Here is a 19,860-nt window from a genome sequence, read left to right as displayed (position 1 = left end):
ATTTAATATTCTATTAATATTATTTAATAATGATTGAATAATATATTATGGTTCAATAATGAATAGTTCTTGAATTCTATATTGACTAAAAGAATTCTATACATATATATATATAATTTCATAATATCTTATAATCATAAAGGTCAACCCTTGGATGTCCAATTGGAATAGAGTTTGACTTTTATTTGGTAGGCTTCCTCAAGAGAGATTGCTTTAATTGCAATTGAATTACAAGATTGGCAATTGGTTTTGACTTTGAATAATTATAATGAACAATACAATTAAGAAAAAAAAAATAGTTAATTAGACATGAGGTTTAGTTATATTCCTATTTTATTATATAAAATCGTTGAGCTTGAGCTGTTACAAATGGTATAGAGTCAATCAGGGGACAGTGCGAGACACTAATCGAAGTAGGGCTAGACCCTGTCCATAGTAGACGCTAGCGGTGGACTTGGGCAAGGGAAAGCTCAAACAAACAAACAAAAGAAAGAAATTAGGAGTGTTCATGGATTAAGTTGAATGGAGTTAGAAATATTTTTCGACTCAAATTTAGAGGTGTTTGTGGGTTGAGTTGAGTATCGGTTATGACATTTTTAGACTCAATTCAAACTAATTTTTCATTTATTTGAGTTAAATTCAACTCAGGTACGAATTAGTTGAGTTGGTTGGGTTGATCTAGTTCTGTAAAAGTCGAGGCCACTGCAGAGAAATATTTCGTTTCTCTCTTCAACCGATGTGGGATCTCATAATCCACACACCTTGGAAGCTCAACGTCTTCATTGCCATACTACTCGGTGTTTGGCTTTGATACCATTTGTAATAGTCCAATACCATCACTAACAGATATTGTTCGCTTTAATCTGTTACGTATCGTCGTCAACCTCACAGTTTTAAAACACATCTAATAACAAATGTTTCATTCCCTCTCCGACCCACCTAGGATTAAAGAGAATTCCCATATAATTTGAAAGGCTGTCATGGAAGGGCACATGATGGATGAGAACGTAGGAAATCAAGCCGCATGTCATGGAGATTCATTAGCCTTTTTCTCTTGTATTGGGATTATACGACGTCGTATCCCCTAATTTCCATTTAACTTTAAATTGATTATTCAAGCAATTTATTAAGTTAAAGATTTATAACGTTAATCATTGCTATGGGTTTGACTTTTTTAGTCATTTGGATAATGTGAATTGAATTGATTTTGGGATTAGGAATCAAGAAATTAATTATAATACGTGGATTTCAAGTAATTCTTCCATTAATAATTGAATGTTTGAGCGGTTAAAGTTAACTTTATGGCGAACCATTTGAATATACTTCAACGTCCCTAATCTTATTAGTTATAATTATAGAACTTTTTGTTTGTTTAAATTCAATTTTAGTTAATTATAGAACTTTTTGTTTGTTTAAATTCAATTTTAGTTCATAAATCTCGTTTATGTTTGATAACCATTTGATTTTTTAAATGGAGTCTGTTTTGAACTTGGCTCAGAAACCTCGATCAACCCAGCCCAACTCGAACGGTTTGGGTTGGGTTGGATTCACATACATGAAATTTTTTGTAGATTGAGTTGGTCTATGAGTTACCTCGAAACTAGATTGGTAGAATTAAACTATTGAATTTATTGAATTTTATAATTAATTTTTTTATTATTAATTATCCGACCACTCTAAAAAAATATAAATATTTTTAAGTATTTGGAAGATTATTTTTCAAAATATATAGTAAAAGTGAATTACCGAAGGTCAAAGAAAACAGGAGCAATGACCCTTCATAATCGTATGATATTGTTTATTTTGATGATTTTACTTTTAGTTTTCTCAAAATAAACTCATACTAATAGAAATAATGTCTCTAAATTATATATCTATGACCTTTTCATTAATTAATCAATGTAAGAGTCTAGCAATCTTCAATACCCGACATTTGGCAAGCACATTTTCCACGTTAATAAGGGACCAAAATAACAACAATGACATTTTTTATGATTGATAGTTGCCTTCGAGCAATTGACTAAAGCTGGTTCTTTAGAAACTAAAATCTCGCATTATTTCTCTTCGAAAAAAGTGAGACAAAAGTGACGCATCTCACTTTATACATCCCGAATCTTTGATATACTCAAAAATTGGTGCATCAATTAATTTGGATATTGTGAGATCTCACATCAGTTAAAAGAAGAAAACAAAACATTTTTTATAGAATGTGAAAACGCAAACGCCCTTTAAAAACCTTGAGCCGAAGCCCAAAAGTGAAAGTACAAAGACGACAATAGTTGCTAACAGTGAATTTGGGCTGTTACAGACATCCTAAACAGAGTTAGAATCCTCCCAACATCTACTGGCTTTAAAGAGTGGTTTGTTCTCCTCCCAACCAATGTGGGACATCATAATCCACCCCCTTCGGGGACGCTGCCACTCTCTCCTTCCTCCAATCGATGTGAATTCACCTCCTTTGGGGCCTACTGTCCTTACTGGCATACCGCCTCGTGTCTACCCCCTTCGGAGAAGAGGTAGAAGGCTGGCACATCGTCCAGTGTTTGGCTCTAATACCATTTGTAACAGCCCAGATCCACCGCTAACGGATATTATTTTCTTTGGGCTCCCCCTCAAGGCTTTAAAACGGGTCTGCTAGAGAAAGGTTTCCACACCCTTATAAATGGTGGTTTGTTCTCCTCCCCAACCAATGTGGGACATCACACACACACATCTCAAATTTAAGGTCGGAGATTCTAATTCTCACAAACTCGGTCTTGAAGCACCAACTTTTTTCAAAATCAAACACGAGAATAAATCGATTGCTTCTTCGTTCCCACTCAACTAACCAAAACAATCCCACCTTTTTATTCTTTTCTTTCCTCTTCAAAAACTCCCAACCAAGACATTCATATTCCCTTTACAAATATATATATATATATATATATATATATATATATATATATATATATATATATATATATCACCAAAACTCCCCCACAGAAGTGATTCTGTTCATCCCCATCAACCCAATTGCCACCCTTTGATCCTAAAAAATGCATAGCCCCAGCCAATTGCCAGTGCACCACACCAACACGCCCGAACACCGCCCAATCAAGCGCCACCACACAGCGCGCTACTACGTTCACCGTGTCAAGGAGAGCCTCACCACCCGCTTGTCAAAGCTCATATGCGCCATCTTCTTAAGCTTGTTGCTGATTGTGGGCATCATTACGTTTATTCTCTGGCTCAGTTTACGACCCCACCGGCCCAGGTTTTTTATCCACGACTTTTCGGTTCCCGGTTTGGGTTTGGAGAGCGGGTTCGAGAATGCCCAGATTGCGTTCAATGTCACGGCTCGAAATTCGAATTTGAATATTGGGATCTACTACGGTTCGATTACCGGTTCGGTTTATTATAGAGACCAGAAAATTGGGTCGACGCCGTTGCTGGATTCCTATTATGAGGCGCCGAAGACTACTAAGGTGTTGGCGGCGGTGCTGAGCGGCGCGACGTTGAATATCAATAATGAACGGTGGATGGAGTTTAATAATGACCGGTCTAAAGGGACCGTGGCTTTCCGGTTGGAGATTACGTCCACTATCCGGTTTAGGATATCCACGTGGGATAGTAAGCGCCACGGGATGCATGCTAATTGTGACGTGTCGGTGGGCCCTGATGGGATGATTTTGCCTTCTTCCAGGGATGTGAGATGCCCGGTTTACTTTACCTGATTTTCATAACATATTTACTATTGATTGACCTAACACTTTAATGTTTTTTTTTTTTTTTTTTTTTTTTTTTTTTTTTTTTTTTTTAATTATTGAATTTGAGATTGGGATTGTAAATTTGTTGGATTAATTATTGGTTGGTGTGTTTGAGAATTTTTAAACGTTCAATAATTTTATGATTTTCATCGAAAAATCCGTAATTTTATACTTTTACTGCTCAGAATAAAGTCGAAGGAAAATCGCTGAAACTATTGGATCGGATTAGGGTTTCACTTATGAGTTTGTGATGTGAAACTAACCATAAATGAATTACCAAAAAATTAAATGTTCGAGGATTAAACTTGTAAATTAACCTTCTTTTTACTCGACAAAAAAAAAAAAAAAAAAAAAAAAAAAAAACGAACGAACGAACTTCTACATTCTCTTTTTTCTCTCGTAAAAGACTTGATGTCTAACTATCTATATTTTTGGAAGATCAACCGTATTAGCGGTTTAATCAAATGCGTAGATATGCTGAGAATTTGGAGGGGGAAAATCAGCGAGACTGATAGGGAGGGGCGACCTCGTCTTGATTGCTTATGGTGAAACTTAACTTGAGATTCCACATCGGGCAATGTGCCAGCGAGGAGGCTGAGCATCGAAGGGGGTGGACACCAGGCAGTGTGCCAGCGAGGACGTTGGGCCCCGAAGGGAGTGAATTGGGGGGTCCCACATCGATTGGAGAGTGGAACGAGTGCCAACAAGGACGTTGAGCTCCAAAGTGGGTAGATTGTGAGATCCCACATCGGTTGGAGAGAGGAACAAAACATTCTTTATAAGGGTGTGAAAACCTCTGCTTAGTAGACGGGGAAGTCTAGAAGGAAAAGCCCAAAGAAGACAATATCTACTAGTGGTGGACTTCAGCTGTTACATTAACACACTAAATAATCGGTTAGTCGGTCGAAAGTACGAGATTACTGACCAAAAACTGATCAATTGAGATGGGTAGAAGCCCTACTATCGAAATTATGATCCAAAACCTAATTAAACGAGATAAATAGGTAGAAGCCCTACTATCGAAATTATGATCCAGAACCTAATTAAACGAGATAAATAGATTAAAGCATCGACAAAATTATGATCCAGAACCTAATTAAACGAGATAAATAGGTTAAAGCATCTTTCGTCCTCGACTTTACAGTTGAATCGGGCTTACTTACGCCCATTTCTCGAGGAAATAAAACAAACTAAATACAATTAAAATGTTTTTGTAACAAGCTAAGTGGGAACATTCTTAGTAGTTTGAAGCAAGGAATCCGACCTCAAGCTTTTCCAATATGATCAATGACGCAAAAGTTACAACTTTACACCCAAGAAATCCCCTTTAAATGTCATAGATGAAGTGCATATGATATGTAAAAATTAAAAAAACACAACACCCACAAATCATGTTCCTACGAACAAACGAATAAAGCAAACAAAAGTAGCTAAAAGCTCCTCTTTCCAACCAACTCAAACACGACACCAAAATGGCTTACCTTTCTTCTTCACAAAGAAATTGCAAGCTATCTATATAATACCATCATAATCCTTACCCTTCTCTCCAAAATGGAAGCCAAAAACGCCTCCAAATGCGAGTTTTCTATATACATATGGTTCCTACAAGTTCTAACAATTCTAGGGTTAGCCTCTTTAGCCATATGGGCGAGCCTAATCCCCAAGAAGCCTATCTTCATGATCTCCAACATGGATTTGAAGCCATATCAAAATGGTAGCGCTAGCTCTTCCTTAGCATTGAATGTGACGATCTCAAACCCCAACAAAATGGTTGGTGTGTTCTTCGATGAGCTTAATGTAACGGTACGTTGCAAGAACGAGAGTGTCGGGTCGAGCTCGATGTCGGGGTTTTATTTGGAAAGCAAGAGAATTGATGTGCATGAGGTTGAGTTGGGTGTGAATGGGTTGTGTGGGAAGGTGGATTTGAGAGTTGGGTTGGTGACGAGTGTTGGATATAAGATTATGTGGTTCAAGACAAAGCATCGAGGGTTGGTTTTGGAAGATTGTGTTCATATTGGTCCTGATGGGCAAATGGTGGGAACAAGAGAAATGAAGTTGAGCTAAGAACTCGAGAAGTCAACGTGCTAGGGCTTGATGATAAGATAAGGAATCACTGCAAGGGGAGTAAGATTCGGATGATTAGAATCTTAATCAAGTGTTCTTGCGTTGAGATATTTGGTCAATAAGAATCATTCAAGCTAGACATGATCGATCTTGCTTGTGGAGTGATTCGAATCTCAAACAATATTCTTACCTTGAGATATTCGATCAACAAGGTAATCCGAATCTTACTCCCCTTGTAGTGATTCCTTATCTTATCACTTGAGGTATAAGGCTATGATGCTGGTACTAGTAGCCAACAAAGCTCTGGGGTTATCCTATTTAAATGGATAGAAGTAGACCGTTTTAGGTTGCTCGGGTAATTAAAGAGTCAGTGTCGTTGTGCCTCGACTATGAAGGCTCTCAGCCATATGGATAGTTCAATGTAATGATTTGTAAGTACAATTTAGTGAGAAATTATTTTTGAGCACTTGTGAAAAATCTTAATTGTAATTGTAACGACAATGATTTTTCTACTGAAATAGAGTCGCTATCATATGCATGACATAACCTTTGTATGCAAAAATGTTCAATTAAAACAATGTCATAAAACGATGTCATGGACTTGCAAAATAAATGAGACCTATCATTTAAAACCGTATTCTTTTAGGCGGCCTCCAATCTATGCACATTGGATGCGTAGTACTTCTTTATACACAACCTACATGTGCAAGCATGACCTACCAGGCAGGCTCACAGACACCCTGGGACTATTGGTCGGACTAGATTCTCTAGGCTATAGCCGGACACTCGGAGGTACAGCGACCGTCACTGCAGCAGTAGCCCAGTCTGCAGCACCTTGACCCGATGTGACCCGCGAGATGACCTGAACCGCCTCTCGATCCGAGACGCCTGCACACGACGTGGCCCACTCCTGGCTTGCCACGTGTTGACCCGCGGCGCAAACAGTCCTTCGGCTTAGACGGCTTGGTGTGGCTCCTCGGCTTATTCGGCTCGGATACCCCTATTTTAGTCCAATTTTCATTGTTTCAACCCTCTCGAACTTGTTTTCGGCCCCAATAAGATAATTGAGGTCGAAATGAAAGTGGAGGCACCCAAAAACTGTCGTCGTCCAAGGTTGTCCATTGTCCTGTCCGGATTCATACTATTTCTACATTTGCGTGCAAATTTGGAAACTGACTTCTTACTAATCTTCTTATGATCGACATGCTCAATTTTCCAACCTTCCTCTTCCTCCTCAGTTTCGTTATCCATGAAAGCGCTCAGAACCCAGATGGAACCCCATCTCCTCCTCCGCACTGCCGTCGCCGTCCACTCCTCCTCCGCCGCCGCCGTCTAATTTGTAGCCTATTGTGGGGTCTAATTTTGTACAGTTATTGATGAGATGAGCACTGCTGAATCTCTGCAATTTGACTTCAATACAATCAACGCTGCTACTAGCAATTTCTCAGAGGAAAACAAGCTGGGTGAGGGCGGATTTGGTGCAGTCTACAAGGTACGCAAGTACTCATACTTGTGAACGAAAATGTGAGATCCCACATCGATTGGGAGGAGAATGAAACACTCTTTATAAGCTTGTGGAAACCTCTAGCAGACACGTTTTAAAAACCTTGAGGAGAAACCCGAAAGGAGGATAATATCCGCTAACGATGGGCTTGGACTTTTACCAATAGTATTAAAGTCAGACATTGGGTGATGTGCCAACAAGTACGTTGAGCCTCGAAAGGGTGGTTTTGGTGGAGTCTCACATTGATTAGAGAAAGTAACTCTTGCCAACAATAACGCTGAGCGTCGAAGGGGGTAGATTGTGAGATCCACATCGATTGGAGAAAGGAACGAGTGCCAGCAAGAACGCTGGCCCCGAAGGGAGTGGTGGATTGTGAGATACCACATCGATTGGGAAGGAGAACGAAAGGTTGAGGATTGTTGGGAAGGAGTCCCACGTTGGCTAATTTAGAGATGAATCATGAGTTTATACGTATGGAATACATCTCCACTGGTATGAGGCCTTTTGAGAAATCTCAAATCAAAGTCATGAGAGCTTATACTGAAACTAGACAATATCATACTATTGTGGAGAGTCGTGATTCCTCACATGGTATCATAGTCATGCTCTTGATTTAACCATGTAAAAAGAATCCTCATGAATCAAACAAAGGGTGTACTTTGATCGAGGGTTCTAGATAAAGGAGTTGAGCCTTGATTAAGGGGAGGTTCTATGGTATACTTTGTTTGAAGGGAGGATGATTGGGATGAGACCTCTTGGGAAAACCCAAAGCAAAGTCATGAGAGCTTATGCTCAAAGTGGACAACAGCATACCATTATGGAGACGTGTGCTCCAAAGCAAGCAAGTAACATTTTGTTAGACGGGGATATGAATCCAAAAGTTTCGGATTTTGGTATGGCAAGAATTATTCAAGTGGATCAAACTCAAGGAATTACCAATCGAATTGTCGGTACATAGTAAGTTGACTTTTATGATTCATAAAGTCATTTTTGTACAATTGTCGTTGTTCACCATTTTCATGTTTTCAGCAGTTACATGTCTCCTGAGTATGCAATGCACGGAAACTTCTCTTTGAAATTTGACGTGTATAGCTTTGGAGTCTTAGTCTTTGAAATTATAAGTGGCAAGAAAAATAACACCTTTTATTTGTCGAATCTTGTCGAAGACATGTTGACCTATGTAAGTGAACGATTCTTACTCTTAATGATCGAATAATTCATAAACTCATAAACTCATGAGCTTTTTTTTGCTATGGAACATCCTTAGAGCTATTGGACCCAATACTTAGAGATAATTACTCAAGAAATGAAGTGCTTAGATGCATCCATATTGCTTTGCTACGCGTTCAGGAGGATCCTAGCCGTAGGCCTTCAATGACATCCATTGTTCTAAGGCTCAATAGTTATTCTACAACCTTGCCATTGCCCGGGGAACCAGCGTCATTCATGCACAGTAAAGATGGTGGTATTGTAGTAGACAGTAATCGAACCACAAGCACATCTCGGTCCAGTAGTTTGTTAATGTAACGGCCCAAGTCCCCCGCTAGTAGATATTGTTCTCTGGACTTTCCCTTTCGGACTTCCCTTCAAGGCTTTAAAACAAGTCTACTAGGGAGAGGTTTCCACACCCTTATGAAGGGTGTTTCGTTCTCCTCCCCAACCGATGTGGATCACATCCTTATGAATGGTGTTTCGTTCTCCTCCCCAACTGATGTGGATCACAGTTAATGAAACATCTATTTCTGAGTTGTATCCACACTGAAGTATGTCTTACTAACATCAATAAATGATTTGTAGCTATAATTTCGAACCTTTAAAGATTGTATCCCGTACAAATTATTCAATGATACTACTACAATATGTGTAATAGCCCAAATCCACCGTTAGCAGATATTGTCCACATTGGTTGGTTATGTATAGCCGTCATACAAATTATTTATTAAGACCGCCACAACATCGGTAGCAGATATTATCCGCTTTGGCTCGTTACGTATCGTCACCAGCCTCACGATTTTAAAACGCGTCTCTTAAGGAGAGGTTTCCACACCCTTATAAGGAATACTTTGTTCCTTTCTCTAGGAGAAGTGGGATCTCACAATTCATCCCTAGATAAAGGTTTCCACGCCCTTATAAGGAATACTTCGTTTCCTTCTCTAACTAACGTGGAATTTCACAATTCACCCACCTTGGGAGGTAGAGTCCTCGCTAGCACGCTGCCCAATGTCTGGCTCTAATACCACTTGTAACAGCCCAAACCCATCGCTAGCAGAGCCCTTTAAGTAACGTCGTCAGTCTCACGGTTTTAAAACGAGTCTGTTAGGGAGAGGTTTCCCACTCTTACAACGAATACTTCGTTCCCATCAACAACCGATGTGGGATCTTACAATCTACTCCCCCTGGGGCCAGCAACCTTGTTGGCACACCTCCTGATGTCTGGCTCTGATACCATTTGTAACAGCCTAAACTCATTGCTAGTAGATATTGTTTGCTTTGGCCCTTTAAGTATCGTTGTTAGTCTCACGGTTTTAAAACACATATCTTAGGGAGAGGTTTCCCACTCCTATAAGGAATACTTCGTTCCCATCTCCAACCAATGTGAGATCTCACAATCCATCCCCTTCGGGGGCCAGCTGTAAGGACCCTAAATTTTACCTATTTAATCTTAGGTCGTTATTATACCTTAAATGCGGAATTTACATTAAATGGGCTCTTATCATAAATGCGACTTACGCTAGCCTTTTATTACCTCGTGAAAAAGGAATACAAGGGAAAGAAAGGAAAAAAAAAAACAACACTGAAACAACTGTCTTATTCTGCCCTATGATTTATTATGCGATTACAATTCAACCTATTCTAACCTATACTAATGATGCAAACATGAATTCAACCTACACTAACCTATACTTTGAATGCAAACGAAATTCAACCTATACTAACCTATACTACGAAATGGAAACAACTATCTTATGCATGTGCCACGGTCCCGGGATGTGCGATGCCGCCGTCGATCTCATATGGGTGTCTTGCTTTTATCTGAAAAAAAAATATAGTAGCACGAGGCTTGAGTATTTCTAGAATACTCAGTAAGTGACCCCCTATCGGGGTTACGTAACAATCACACGCAATGAGATGATGGGACCTATCTTTCAATTTGTCTTCCTACAGTGCTGTTCTAACGAGTAATTTGGACGTGTACCATATACTCTACACACAGTCCATACGTGCAAGTATGGGCTCACCAGCCAGTTCGCACACCGCTAGGCCATTTTCCTTGTTGGACGAGCATACTCTGGGAGCTCGTTAGGCCGGACACCCGTTAGAACTAGTAACCGTCACGACAACGCTATGCAAAACATAACAATCGTCGTCCTGTCATTGGATGTACGCGTCCATACCCTCGTGATGGAATAAGGGTATCCCCCCAATGCATGAACACACATAATGCATGAGGTCCCCATTACTCCTACCTTATCATAAATGAATATAACCCCGCGATCATCTTTCATGCTTAACGTGTCATTTCTCATTTTCAGTCTACGTATCATACATAATCCTAACGGGGTTATATTTCAAGCAATTTACCGTATTTCATGTCATACATTTCATACTGTTTACATTCAAATATTTCATACAATCATGCCATAATCATTTAGGAATATCATAAACGTCATAAGCACTACATATCACATCATACTAAACAACATACATTCACGTTCACAAGATTACGTACTTAGGCACAACAGTCTAGCATACAATTTAATAATACGTGCGAATCCACGGGCACGTGCCAACATACAACGCGTAACCTATGACGGGTGAGCCACTTACTTGGTAGGCCTTAGCCGAAGTACTCCCAAAATATAAACCTAAGCTCCTAGCTCCTCGTATACGTCCTACGCTTCCGTTGGTGGTTGGTTCCTATTGGATCATTCGACACCTTCATTAGTATTTCACAAACATAATTAATTTCCAACTTGAATTCGTGAAATACGACCTTAAAATGATCTATTTTACCTTAAACGGGGTCGAAACTAAGTTCGGGAGGGTCGAAACGGTGACAAATAGGTCGAAAATAGGTTTCGCGAGCCGAATAAGCCGTCGGAGCCGAGAAGCCACCACCGAGCCGATTAAGCCGCCGGAGCTGAGGGGTGTCACGCTGCAGACGTGCCACGTGACACAACTAGAGGGCAACATGTGTGCAGTGGTCTCGGGTCGAGGGTTGTCGAGTCGAGTGCGCGGGTTTTCGGTTGCAGTCGCAGGTCTGGGTTGACCGCGAGTGATGGATCGGGCCTGGACTAAATGGAAACTTCTGCAGGTGGGCTGGGCTGTGAGCGTCGGGTATTGGATTAGGCTTGCGGGTCTCGGGTCGGCTGGGTTTTTGGTCTCGGGTCGCGGCTGATGGGTTAGGTCGTAATTGGGCTTTCTGGTTTGGGCTGAGGCGACTGGGCCAAGGTAGTGTCGTCGGCCGAGGTTTGGACTAGAGTGGGTTGGACTCGGTTTGGGTCGCGGGAGTCCGGCCCTCGAGTCGGACTTCGTCTTCTTCGCCTGGTTACACGAAATTTTTCGGCGACCTCTCTCTCTCCTCGGTAACGTCGTTCCGACGTCCTTTTTCCCTCCTTTCTCCTCCGTTTCCGAGTCTCCTTCTCCCCCTAATTCCGTTTTTGGTATTTGTTTGGTTCGTAAAGGCCTAACACTCTCGGATCTGAGAGGGTTCGAAAATTCGACGTTCTGTCTCCCTTGTCTGACGGTGTACAACGTGTAGGAATCGCCTAAATCTACCCCTAGTGTGTGTAAAAGTCTCTGAGATTATTTTTGTTGCATAAATCGGAGGTTTCGACGTCGATTTCGTAGGGTTTGGCTTTGCTGGAGCTTCGTCTGATTTTCTCACTGTCTTTCTCGTTTTCTCACTATTTTTCTTCTCTGCAGGAGTCTTGGAGGTGGCTGAAGGTCGGTTTGGTTTCCGTGGTGACCCCGACGTTGGGCTCTCTTTGTGGGTCGTGTGAGAACGAAAACTCCGACGTTCGCCAGAGTTTTCGGTCCTGCCGACGACTGTTTTTTTTTTACCTGATCTGTTACACCAACGATCTCGCTGGCACACCTCCCGATGACTGGCTCTGATAACATTTGTAACAACTCAAATCCACCACTAGCCGATATTGTTTGTTTTGGCCTATTACGCATTGACATTAGCCTCACGATTTTAAAACACATTTGTTAGGAAGAGGTTCCCACCCTTATAACGAATACTTCGTTCCCATCTTCATTCGATGTGGGATCTCACAATCCACCCCCCTTGGGAGCCAGAATCCTCACTGGCACTTCGTCCGATGTCTGGCTCTGATACCATTTGTAACCAACCAAACCCACCGCTAATAGATATTGTTCGCTTTGGTTCGTTACGTATCGCCATCAACCTCACGGTTTTAAAAAGCATCTATTAAGGGGAGGTTTCCACACCCTTATAAAAAAAATGTTTCGTTCTCCTCTTCAACTGATGTGAGATTTCACAATATCTTTAATCCTTAGATATAGATAGATATATGGATAGTTGAAGAAGGAAAAAAAAAAAAAAAAACTCAACTTAGTCCTTATCTCATTCATTTAATGTTGAACCATTCTTTGTGCATCATTTTCTTAGGTCATTTTACGACTTTTCTTCCTTCCTTCCTTTAGCTCTTTCCTTTTCGGAAATTAATTATTTAAGACCCAAACATCACATCTCAAAGAAATGAAATAATTTAAGAAGATCGGAAAAGTATTTTGAATTTATATCCGATCATTATTAACCATTTATGAAAATTACTTGGAAACTACCTAAAACCAAATACTTTATAAAACATGACATGACTTTTTGAAATGTGCTATATTTGTCTTGTATTTTTTTTTTTCCACATGTAGATTGTGATAGTTAATAGACTCAATCTAATTGTTGTTTGAGTAGTATTTCTTTTATTTAATTTAAAATGGATAGTTTTTTTTTTTTTTTTTTTAACTCTAAAATATTGAATTAATATTTACAATTTAATTTTAATATATATCTTTAAAAATTGTGTATAAAAAAAGTAAAATTTACTTGGGGTGATTGGAGAATAAATAATTAAATAAAATTTGTTTTTAAGTTTGATAATAAGATTTGGGGAGAATTCATTAATGAATTCTAACCCATAAAATTTTTATTTATTTGAAATTAAAGAAATTCAAATAAGTTAATAATCCAATGTAATAGGATTAAATGGAGAGGAATCTTCAAGTTATTGAAGTTTTTTAACACTCAATTTTTTTTTAAAAAAATGAAATTAAAATTTGGGCATTCAATGAGAAACATTTGAATGGAGAAAAAAAAAAAAAGAGTAACGTAGTACGAAATGGCCCATCTCAGCCTCTTACCTCGTTTTTTGTCGAACTCGATTTATTCTTCCACATTGACTAATTAAGGAGAAGATCTTAGATATATAAGGGACACTATCTCTATTAATATGAGACATTTTGGGGAAACTAATGATAAACTCATGAGAGATTATGCTCAAAGTGGATAATATCATATTAGTGTAGAGATTCAGTGTTATTATTATTAGTGGTATCAAAATCATGCATTTATCTTAACTTAACTAGTCAAATAAAATCTTTAGGTGTTGAACAAAAAAAGTTGCAAGAATTGTTTAGAATTGTAACAGCCCAAGCCCACCGCTAACAGATATTGTTCTTTTTGGGCTTTTTGTTTCGAGCTTCCTCTAAGGTTTTTAAAACGCATTGGGGAGAGATTTTCACACCCTTATAAAGAATGCTTCATTCTCCTCCCCAACTGATGTGGAATCTCAAAATAATTGTATCAGAGCCAGAAACACCGAGCAATGTGCCAACGAGGACGCCTGAAGGGAGGTGGATTCTGAGGTCCCCACATCGATTGAAGAGAGGAACAAGTGCTAGCGAGGATGTTGGGCCCAGAAGGGGGGTGGATTGTGAGATCCCACATCAATTGAAGAGGGGAACGAGTGCCAGTGAGGACGCTGAGTCTCAAAGGAGGGTGGGCACTGAGCGGTGTGCCAGCGAGGATGCTGGGTGTCACAACCTAACTATGAAGAGAGTAGGTTGTGACCCTCACGTTGAGACAAGAGAAGCGGCGACCCTCAAGTGCCATGATGCAACCGAGGAGGATGATGCACCATCTAACACACCACACAAAGTGGGCATTGAAAACAAGTCGAGACATAAGCAAGATAGAGACATCGAATAGACAAGAGTGACAAAGACAGGCTTGTTGGAGGACCGAGTAGGGTCCTAGGCCTTAACCTCGAAAGTCGGAGTTCCAAAAGGAATTTGGGCATGTGGTTCTGAAGTTAAGTTCGTCCATATAAAATATGAATGCTCGCCAAATTTGGTATCAATTGAGCACCAGACGGACGCTCCATGGCACCGTATGACCGTTCGCCGAGATCATGTTTATGCCTGATGGATTGACAATGACTCAAAATGTACTACATGGGGTACCATGGTGTCAGCTCTCCACCACCCCTAGGCCTGTGGCCTTAACGAACTACCATGTGGCACATACGTGTGTCACAACAAGAGCGAGTGTGTCGAGACGAGTGTCTTGGGCGACTTCCTTTGAAATGAGTTTTTCAAGGACAGTACCGGGCGGCATGGGTGTGCCGGTGTTGTGCCTCAGCCCGTGTGTCGGAGGTTGCTACATACACCCGCTATCCGGTACGGTATCCGTAAATGTCATGGCATGGGCATGGGAGGGCCAATGCCTCGATAGAACCCGAATGGATGGATTTCGGGATGTCCTGATGAGATGAGCGACATGTGAACCCATTCTTAATGGCATGTCCAAGTGAGTTGTGATTGCCAATGACACCTCGAGACTCAGGATGGAGTCAAGACATATATGCCATGTCGATGGGAATCGACATGACAAGATGAGACGTGATGTTTAATTGAGAGACAGACCTCGGCCTCGAGTAGAGGCAAGGTCAAGACAAATGACTTGGCTAGTGTAGAGGTAAGTCGGTTGTGTCGCGGACGATTGAACATGCACGCGCATGCGGTGTGTGTGGTCGAACAAGCTTGGATTCCGCACAAATAATGTTCGATTAACGAAGACAAATCTCGCCTAAGGTCCGATGAAGCCACAAAGCCAGAGCCAAAAATATATATGGGCCTTAATTCTTGCTAAGGTTAGTCATGAGTGTGTGAAGATCACAGACGCCACAAGGTTGAAAAAGTAGGACCGTGACACTAGGTCTCAAAGAGGAGTGGATTGTGAGATCCCACATTATAGGTGTTTTTTTTTTTTTTTTTTTTTTTTTTTTTTTTTTTTTTTTTTTTGGGTGTGGTGTATAAACATTTATAACACTCATTTTTCCACATAAATTATTGGTAGGACTGCGTTGAAAACCAAATCCAACTTCACTCTGTTCCACTCCCTGCGTGTTCCAACTTGAAGACTTTGACTCCTTATTGCTCTTCTTACATCTTTTTTCCTATTTCTTTCTGCAAAATCCTTCTAATCGGTTCATAGACTTGTTTAACATGTTCAGTTATCTTACTTTCCTCTTCCACATCCTCCTCTGTTTCTTCATCCATGGAAACGCTCAGACCTCAGTTTCATACCCATATCGCAGTTGTTTACCCCACAATTTCACCAAGAACACCGCCTATCAGTTCAGCCTTGATCTTCTCTCCAATGATTTCACCACCATCGCCGCCGTCAAAACATTCTACAGTACTTCCTTCGGCCAACCACCAGACTCCGTTTATGGTCTCTTCCAGTGCCGTGGAGACGTCCATAGCAACATCTGTGAGAATTGCGTGGCCGACGCTGCCAGAAACATTCCCCTGTTCTGTCCCCTGAGTAAAGGCGCTGTTTTTTGGTACGATGAATGCATATTCCGTTACTCCGACAATCCTTTCTTTTCCCAGTTGTCTATAAATGTGAGTTTCGCATTACTGAATACAGCTGATATAGACGTCGACAAGGTTCGATTCAACAAACTAGTGATGTCCTTATTGACCGACACCGGAGCTCGAGCAGCCGACAATGCTTTGGTGAACGGATCCTTCGCGACCCAGGTGGTTAATTTCACATCAGATGTAACCCTTTACGCATTAGCACAGTGCACCGGCGATCTGTCCAGTCAGAGTTGCCGAGAATGCTTAGCACATGCTATTGAGACTATTCCGAGTTGTTGCACTAATAAACGTGGTGGTAGAGCTCTGTTTCCGAGCTGTTATGTTCGTTACGAGGTTTATCAATTTTTCAATCTCGAGGTACAGCCTCCGGCAACTCCAACACCGCCGCTTCTTCCTCCTCCTCCTCCTCCGCCGCCGCCGCCGCCGCCGCCTGGTATTTTCCTTCCATTGGGCTCGTTTTGTTAAGCCATGAGAGTCTGATTTCAAATGTTTTTTGAACAGAGAAAAGAAGATTCCCAACGGTCACGATTGTTGGCATTGTGGTTTCAATTACTGTCTCCATAATGCTTTTGGGGGGCTGGTGTTTCCTGCGCCGAAGGCCAAAGACGAAGAAACACTCAGGTGGTTGTATTTTGGTGTTCTTCAATTTGTTCATACTTGAAATTGAATTTTGGGAATAATTTGTGATGAATTCTTAATTAATTTTGCAGTTGATGAAATGCCTACCGTTGAATCTCTGCAATTTGATTTCAGTACAATCCATGCTGCTACTAACAATTTCTCAGCGGAGTACAAATTGGGTGAAGGTGGATTTGGTGCGGTCTACAAGGTATGCCTAACCATTTAGAGATTTACACACCATTGTAAAGAATGTTTTCGTACCCCTCACAACCTGATGTGAGATTTCACAATTCATCCCCTTCGGGGCCCAACGTCCTCGTCGCTGGCACACCACCCGATGTCCACCCTCCTTCGGGGCCAAGTATCCTCGCTGGCACACCGCCCTGTGTCCACTCCCTTCAGGGCTTAGCATCTTCGCTAGCACACCGCCCCGTGTCCACCCCCTTCGTGACTTAATGTCCTTGCTGGCACAATGCCCTGAGTTCACCTCCCTTTAGGTCTCAGGGTTTGCTAGGGAGAGGTTTCCACACCCTTATAAAGAATGCTTCGTTCGCCTTTTCAACGGATGTGCAATCTCACAATCCACCTCCTTCGGAGCACAGTGTCCATAGGGACATTCGTTTCTCTCTCCAATCGATGTGGGATCTCACTAAAAACCCCACTTTAGATGCCCAGTGTCCTCGCTGACATACCGCCTGATGTTCACCCCCTTCGGGGCTCAGCGTCCTTGCTGGCACACTGCCCGGTGTCCACCCCCTTTCGAGACCCAGCATCCTTGCTAGCACACTGCTCGGTATCCACCCCCCTCCAGGGCCCAGCGTCATTGCTGGCACACTGCCCCGTGCCCACCCCCCTTCGTGGCTCAGCGTCCTTCTTTGCACACTGCCCCGTGTCCATTCCATTTCATGGCTCGACGTCCTTGTTGGCACACCACCTTGTGTCCACCCCATTTCGTGGCTCGACGTCCTTGCTGGCACATCACCCCGTGTCCATCTCTTTTCAGGGCTCAACGTCTGCTAGGGAGAACTTTTCACACCCTTATAAAGAATGCTTCGTTCCTCTCTCCAACCGATGTGGAATCTCACAATCAATCCCCCCCTCTTTGGGGCCCAACGTTCTTGCTGGCACTCGTTCCCCTCTCCAATCGTTGTGGGGTCTCACAATCCACCCTCCTTCGAGGCTTAGTATCCTCGATGACACACCACCTGGTGCCCACCCCCCTTCGGGGCTCCACGTTTGCTAGGGAGAGGTTTTCACACCCTTATAAAGAATGATTCGCTCTCGTTTATTCACCCCCTTTCGGGGCCCAACGTCGTCGATGGCACCCCTCCAGTGTCCACCCCCTTTCAGGGCTCAACGTCTGCTAGGGAGAGGTTTCCACACCCTTATAAAGAATGTTTCGTTCCCCCTCCAACCGATGTGAGATCTCACAATCAACCTCCCTCGGGGCTCAGCGTCTTTGTTGACACTCGTTCTCTCCCCCCCCCCCCCCCCCCCTTTCAATCGATGTGGGATCTTACAATCCACCCCCCTTCGAAGCTTAGTATTCTCGCTAGCACACCGTTCGGTGTTTAGCTCTGATACCATTTATAACAGTTCAAGCAGACCGCTACCCAATATTGTCCTCTTTTGGAATTTCCCTCTCACGCATCTGCTAGGGAGAGATTTTCACACCCTTATAAAGAATGTTTCGTTCTCCTCTCCAACCTATATAGAATCTCACCTAATGCATTTTTAAGTACATCATTAATATACCTATAGTCTATCAACGATCATTCATCGTTCTACAAAATTATCAACTCTCGTATGTATATTTCATTTCAGGGTAGGCTCGAGGATGGACAAGAGATAGCAGTGAAAAGGTTATCAAGAAGATCTTCACAAGGTGTTGAAGAATTCAAAAACGAAGTCATGTTGCTTGCTAAACTTCAACATAGAAATCTAGTAAGGCTGTTGGGGTTTTGCTTGGAGGGTGAAGAAAAGATACTCATCTATGAATACATTCCCAACAAAAGCCTAGACTATTTCCTATTTGGTTTGTTCACAAAACTCTTTCATTTTGATTTTTATTTGCATGATCTTCTCTATTATGAGCTTGATTATTGTCTCCAAAATGTGCAGACTTCAATAGACAAATCGAATTGAATTGGTTGAGCCGCTATAAGATCATTAATAACATTGTTCGTGGAATTCTGTATCTACACGAAGATTCTCGACTTAGAATCATTCATCGTGATCTTAAAGCTAGTAATGTATTACTAGACGAGGATATGAATCCAAAAATTTCCGACTTTGGTTTGGCAAGGATTATTCAAGTGAACCAAAATCAAGAAACTTATACCAATCGTGTCGTTGGTACCTTGTAAGTTTTCCTTCAATCCCAAAGCATGAAAGTCACTTACGCTCACTAAATTTTTTTCATTTTATTTGCAATTTTAGTGGTTATATGTCTCCTGAATATGCAATGCATGGGATCTTCTCCACAAAATCTGACGTGTATAGCTTCGGAGTACTAACCTTAGAGATTATAAGTGGGAAGAAAAACAACCGATTTTATCTATCGGAGTTGGCGGAAAACATGTTAACCTATGTAAGTCGAAGAAGTGAAGCTTTTGAATTGAATTAGCCAATAATGCGTTTTGAACTCCTAAATGTCTTGTTGTTTTAGGCTTGGAAAGTATGGAAAGATGGAACACCATTAGAATTATTGGACCCGAGTCTACAAAACAACTACTCAAGAGACGAGGTACTTAGATGCATCCATATTGCTTTATTATGTGTTCAAGATGATCCTGGTCGGAGACCTTCCATGGCATCTATTGTTCTTATGCTCAACAGTTATTCGGTTCCTTTGCCTTTGCCTAAAGAGCCAACAAACTTCATGCATAATATTGCCAATGGCATTGTAATAGATAGCGATCTGTCTATGATCAGTAAATTTTTATTGTTGTCTATCAATGAAATGTCTGTAACTGAGTTTTACCCACGATGAAGAAATAATGAAGGACGAAA

The 19,860-nt window shown here is 41.4% G+C and overlaps 3 protein-coding genes across 3 annotated transcripts; all 3 read left to right on the top strand.

The window, feature by feature from the left end:
- Window positions 1-2,977: 2,977 nt before the first annotated feature.
- On the top strand, window positions 2,978-3,839 carry LOC111802577 (NDR1/HIN1-like protein 26). Its single transcript, XM_023687001.2, has one exon. The coding sequence runs from the start codon at window positions 3,036-3,038 to the stop codon at window positions 3,711-3,713; it is 678 nt and encodes a 225-aa protein (XP_023542769.2). The 5' UTR covers window positions 2,978-3,035; the 3' UTR covers window positions 3,714-3,839.
- Window positions 3,840-5,278: 1,439 nt separating this feature from the next.
- Window positions 5,279-6,287, top strand: LOC147791329 (protein NDR1-like). The gene has a single exon (XM_087126793.1). The coding sequence runs from the start codon at window positions 5,298-5,300 to the stop codon at window positions 5,808-5,810; it is 513 nt and encodes a 170-aa protein (XP_086982919.1). The 5' UTR covers window positions 5,279-5,297; the 3' UTR covers window positions 5,811-6,287.
- A 9,546-nt stretch (window positions 6,288-15,833) lies between these two features.
- On the top strand, window positions 15,834-19,840 carry LOC111802459 (cysteine-rich receptor-like protein kinase 25). The gene is made up of 7 exons (XM_023686837.2): window positions 15,834-16,660; window positions 16,729-16,848; window positions 16,938-17,056; window positions 18,673-18,883; window positions 18,970-19,210; window positions 19,288-19,438; window positions 19,517-19,840. Exons 1-7 carry the CDS (start codon window positions 15,847-15,849, stop codon window positions 19,838-19,840), a joined length of 1,980 nt encoding a protein of 659 aa, XP_023542605.2. The 5' UTR covers window positions 15,834-15,846.
- Window positions 19,841-19,860: the final 20 nt, after the last annotated feature.

Source organism: Cucurbita pepo, chromosome 9 (genome assembly GCF_057944985.1).
Source record: "Cucurbita pepo subsp. pepo isolate OVF chromosome 9, ASM5794498v1, whole genome shotgun sequence".
NCBI classification, from domain to species: domain Eukaryota; kingdom Viridiplantae; phylum Streptophyta; class Magnoliopsida; order Cucurbitales; family Cucurbitaceae; genus Cucurbita; species Cucurbita pepo.
This window is presented reverse-complemented; position numbering and strand designations above follow the sequence as displayed.

Coding starts and splice junctions, on each gene's coding strand:
- LOC147791329 (XM_087126793.1), top strand. CDS start 5,298: ATGGAAGCCAAAAACGCCTCCAAATGCGAGTTTTCTATATACATATGG.
- LOC111802459 (XM_023686837.2), top strand. CDS start 15,847: ATGTTCAGTTATCTTACTTTCCTCTTCCACATCCTCCTCTGTTTCTTC. Junction 16,661..16,728: donor GCCGCCGCCGCCGCCGCCTG/GTATTTTCCTTC, acceptor TTTTTTGAACAG/AGAAAAGAAGATTCCCAACG. Junction 19,439..19,516: donor CGGAAAACATGTTAACCTAT/GTAAGTCGAAGA, acceptor TTGTTGTTTTAG/GCTTGGAAAGTATGGAAAGA.
- LOC111802577 (XM_023687001.2), top strand. CDS start 3,036: ATGCATAGCCCCAGCCAATTGCCAGTGCACCACACCAACACGCCCGAA.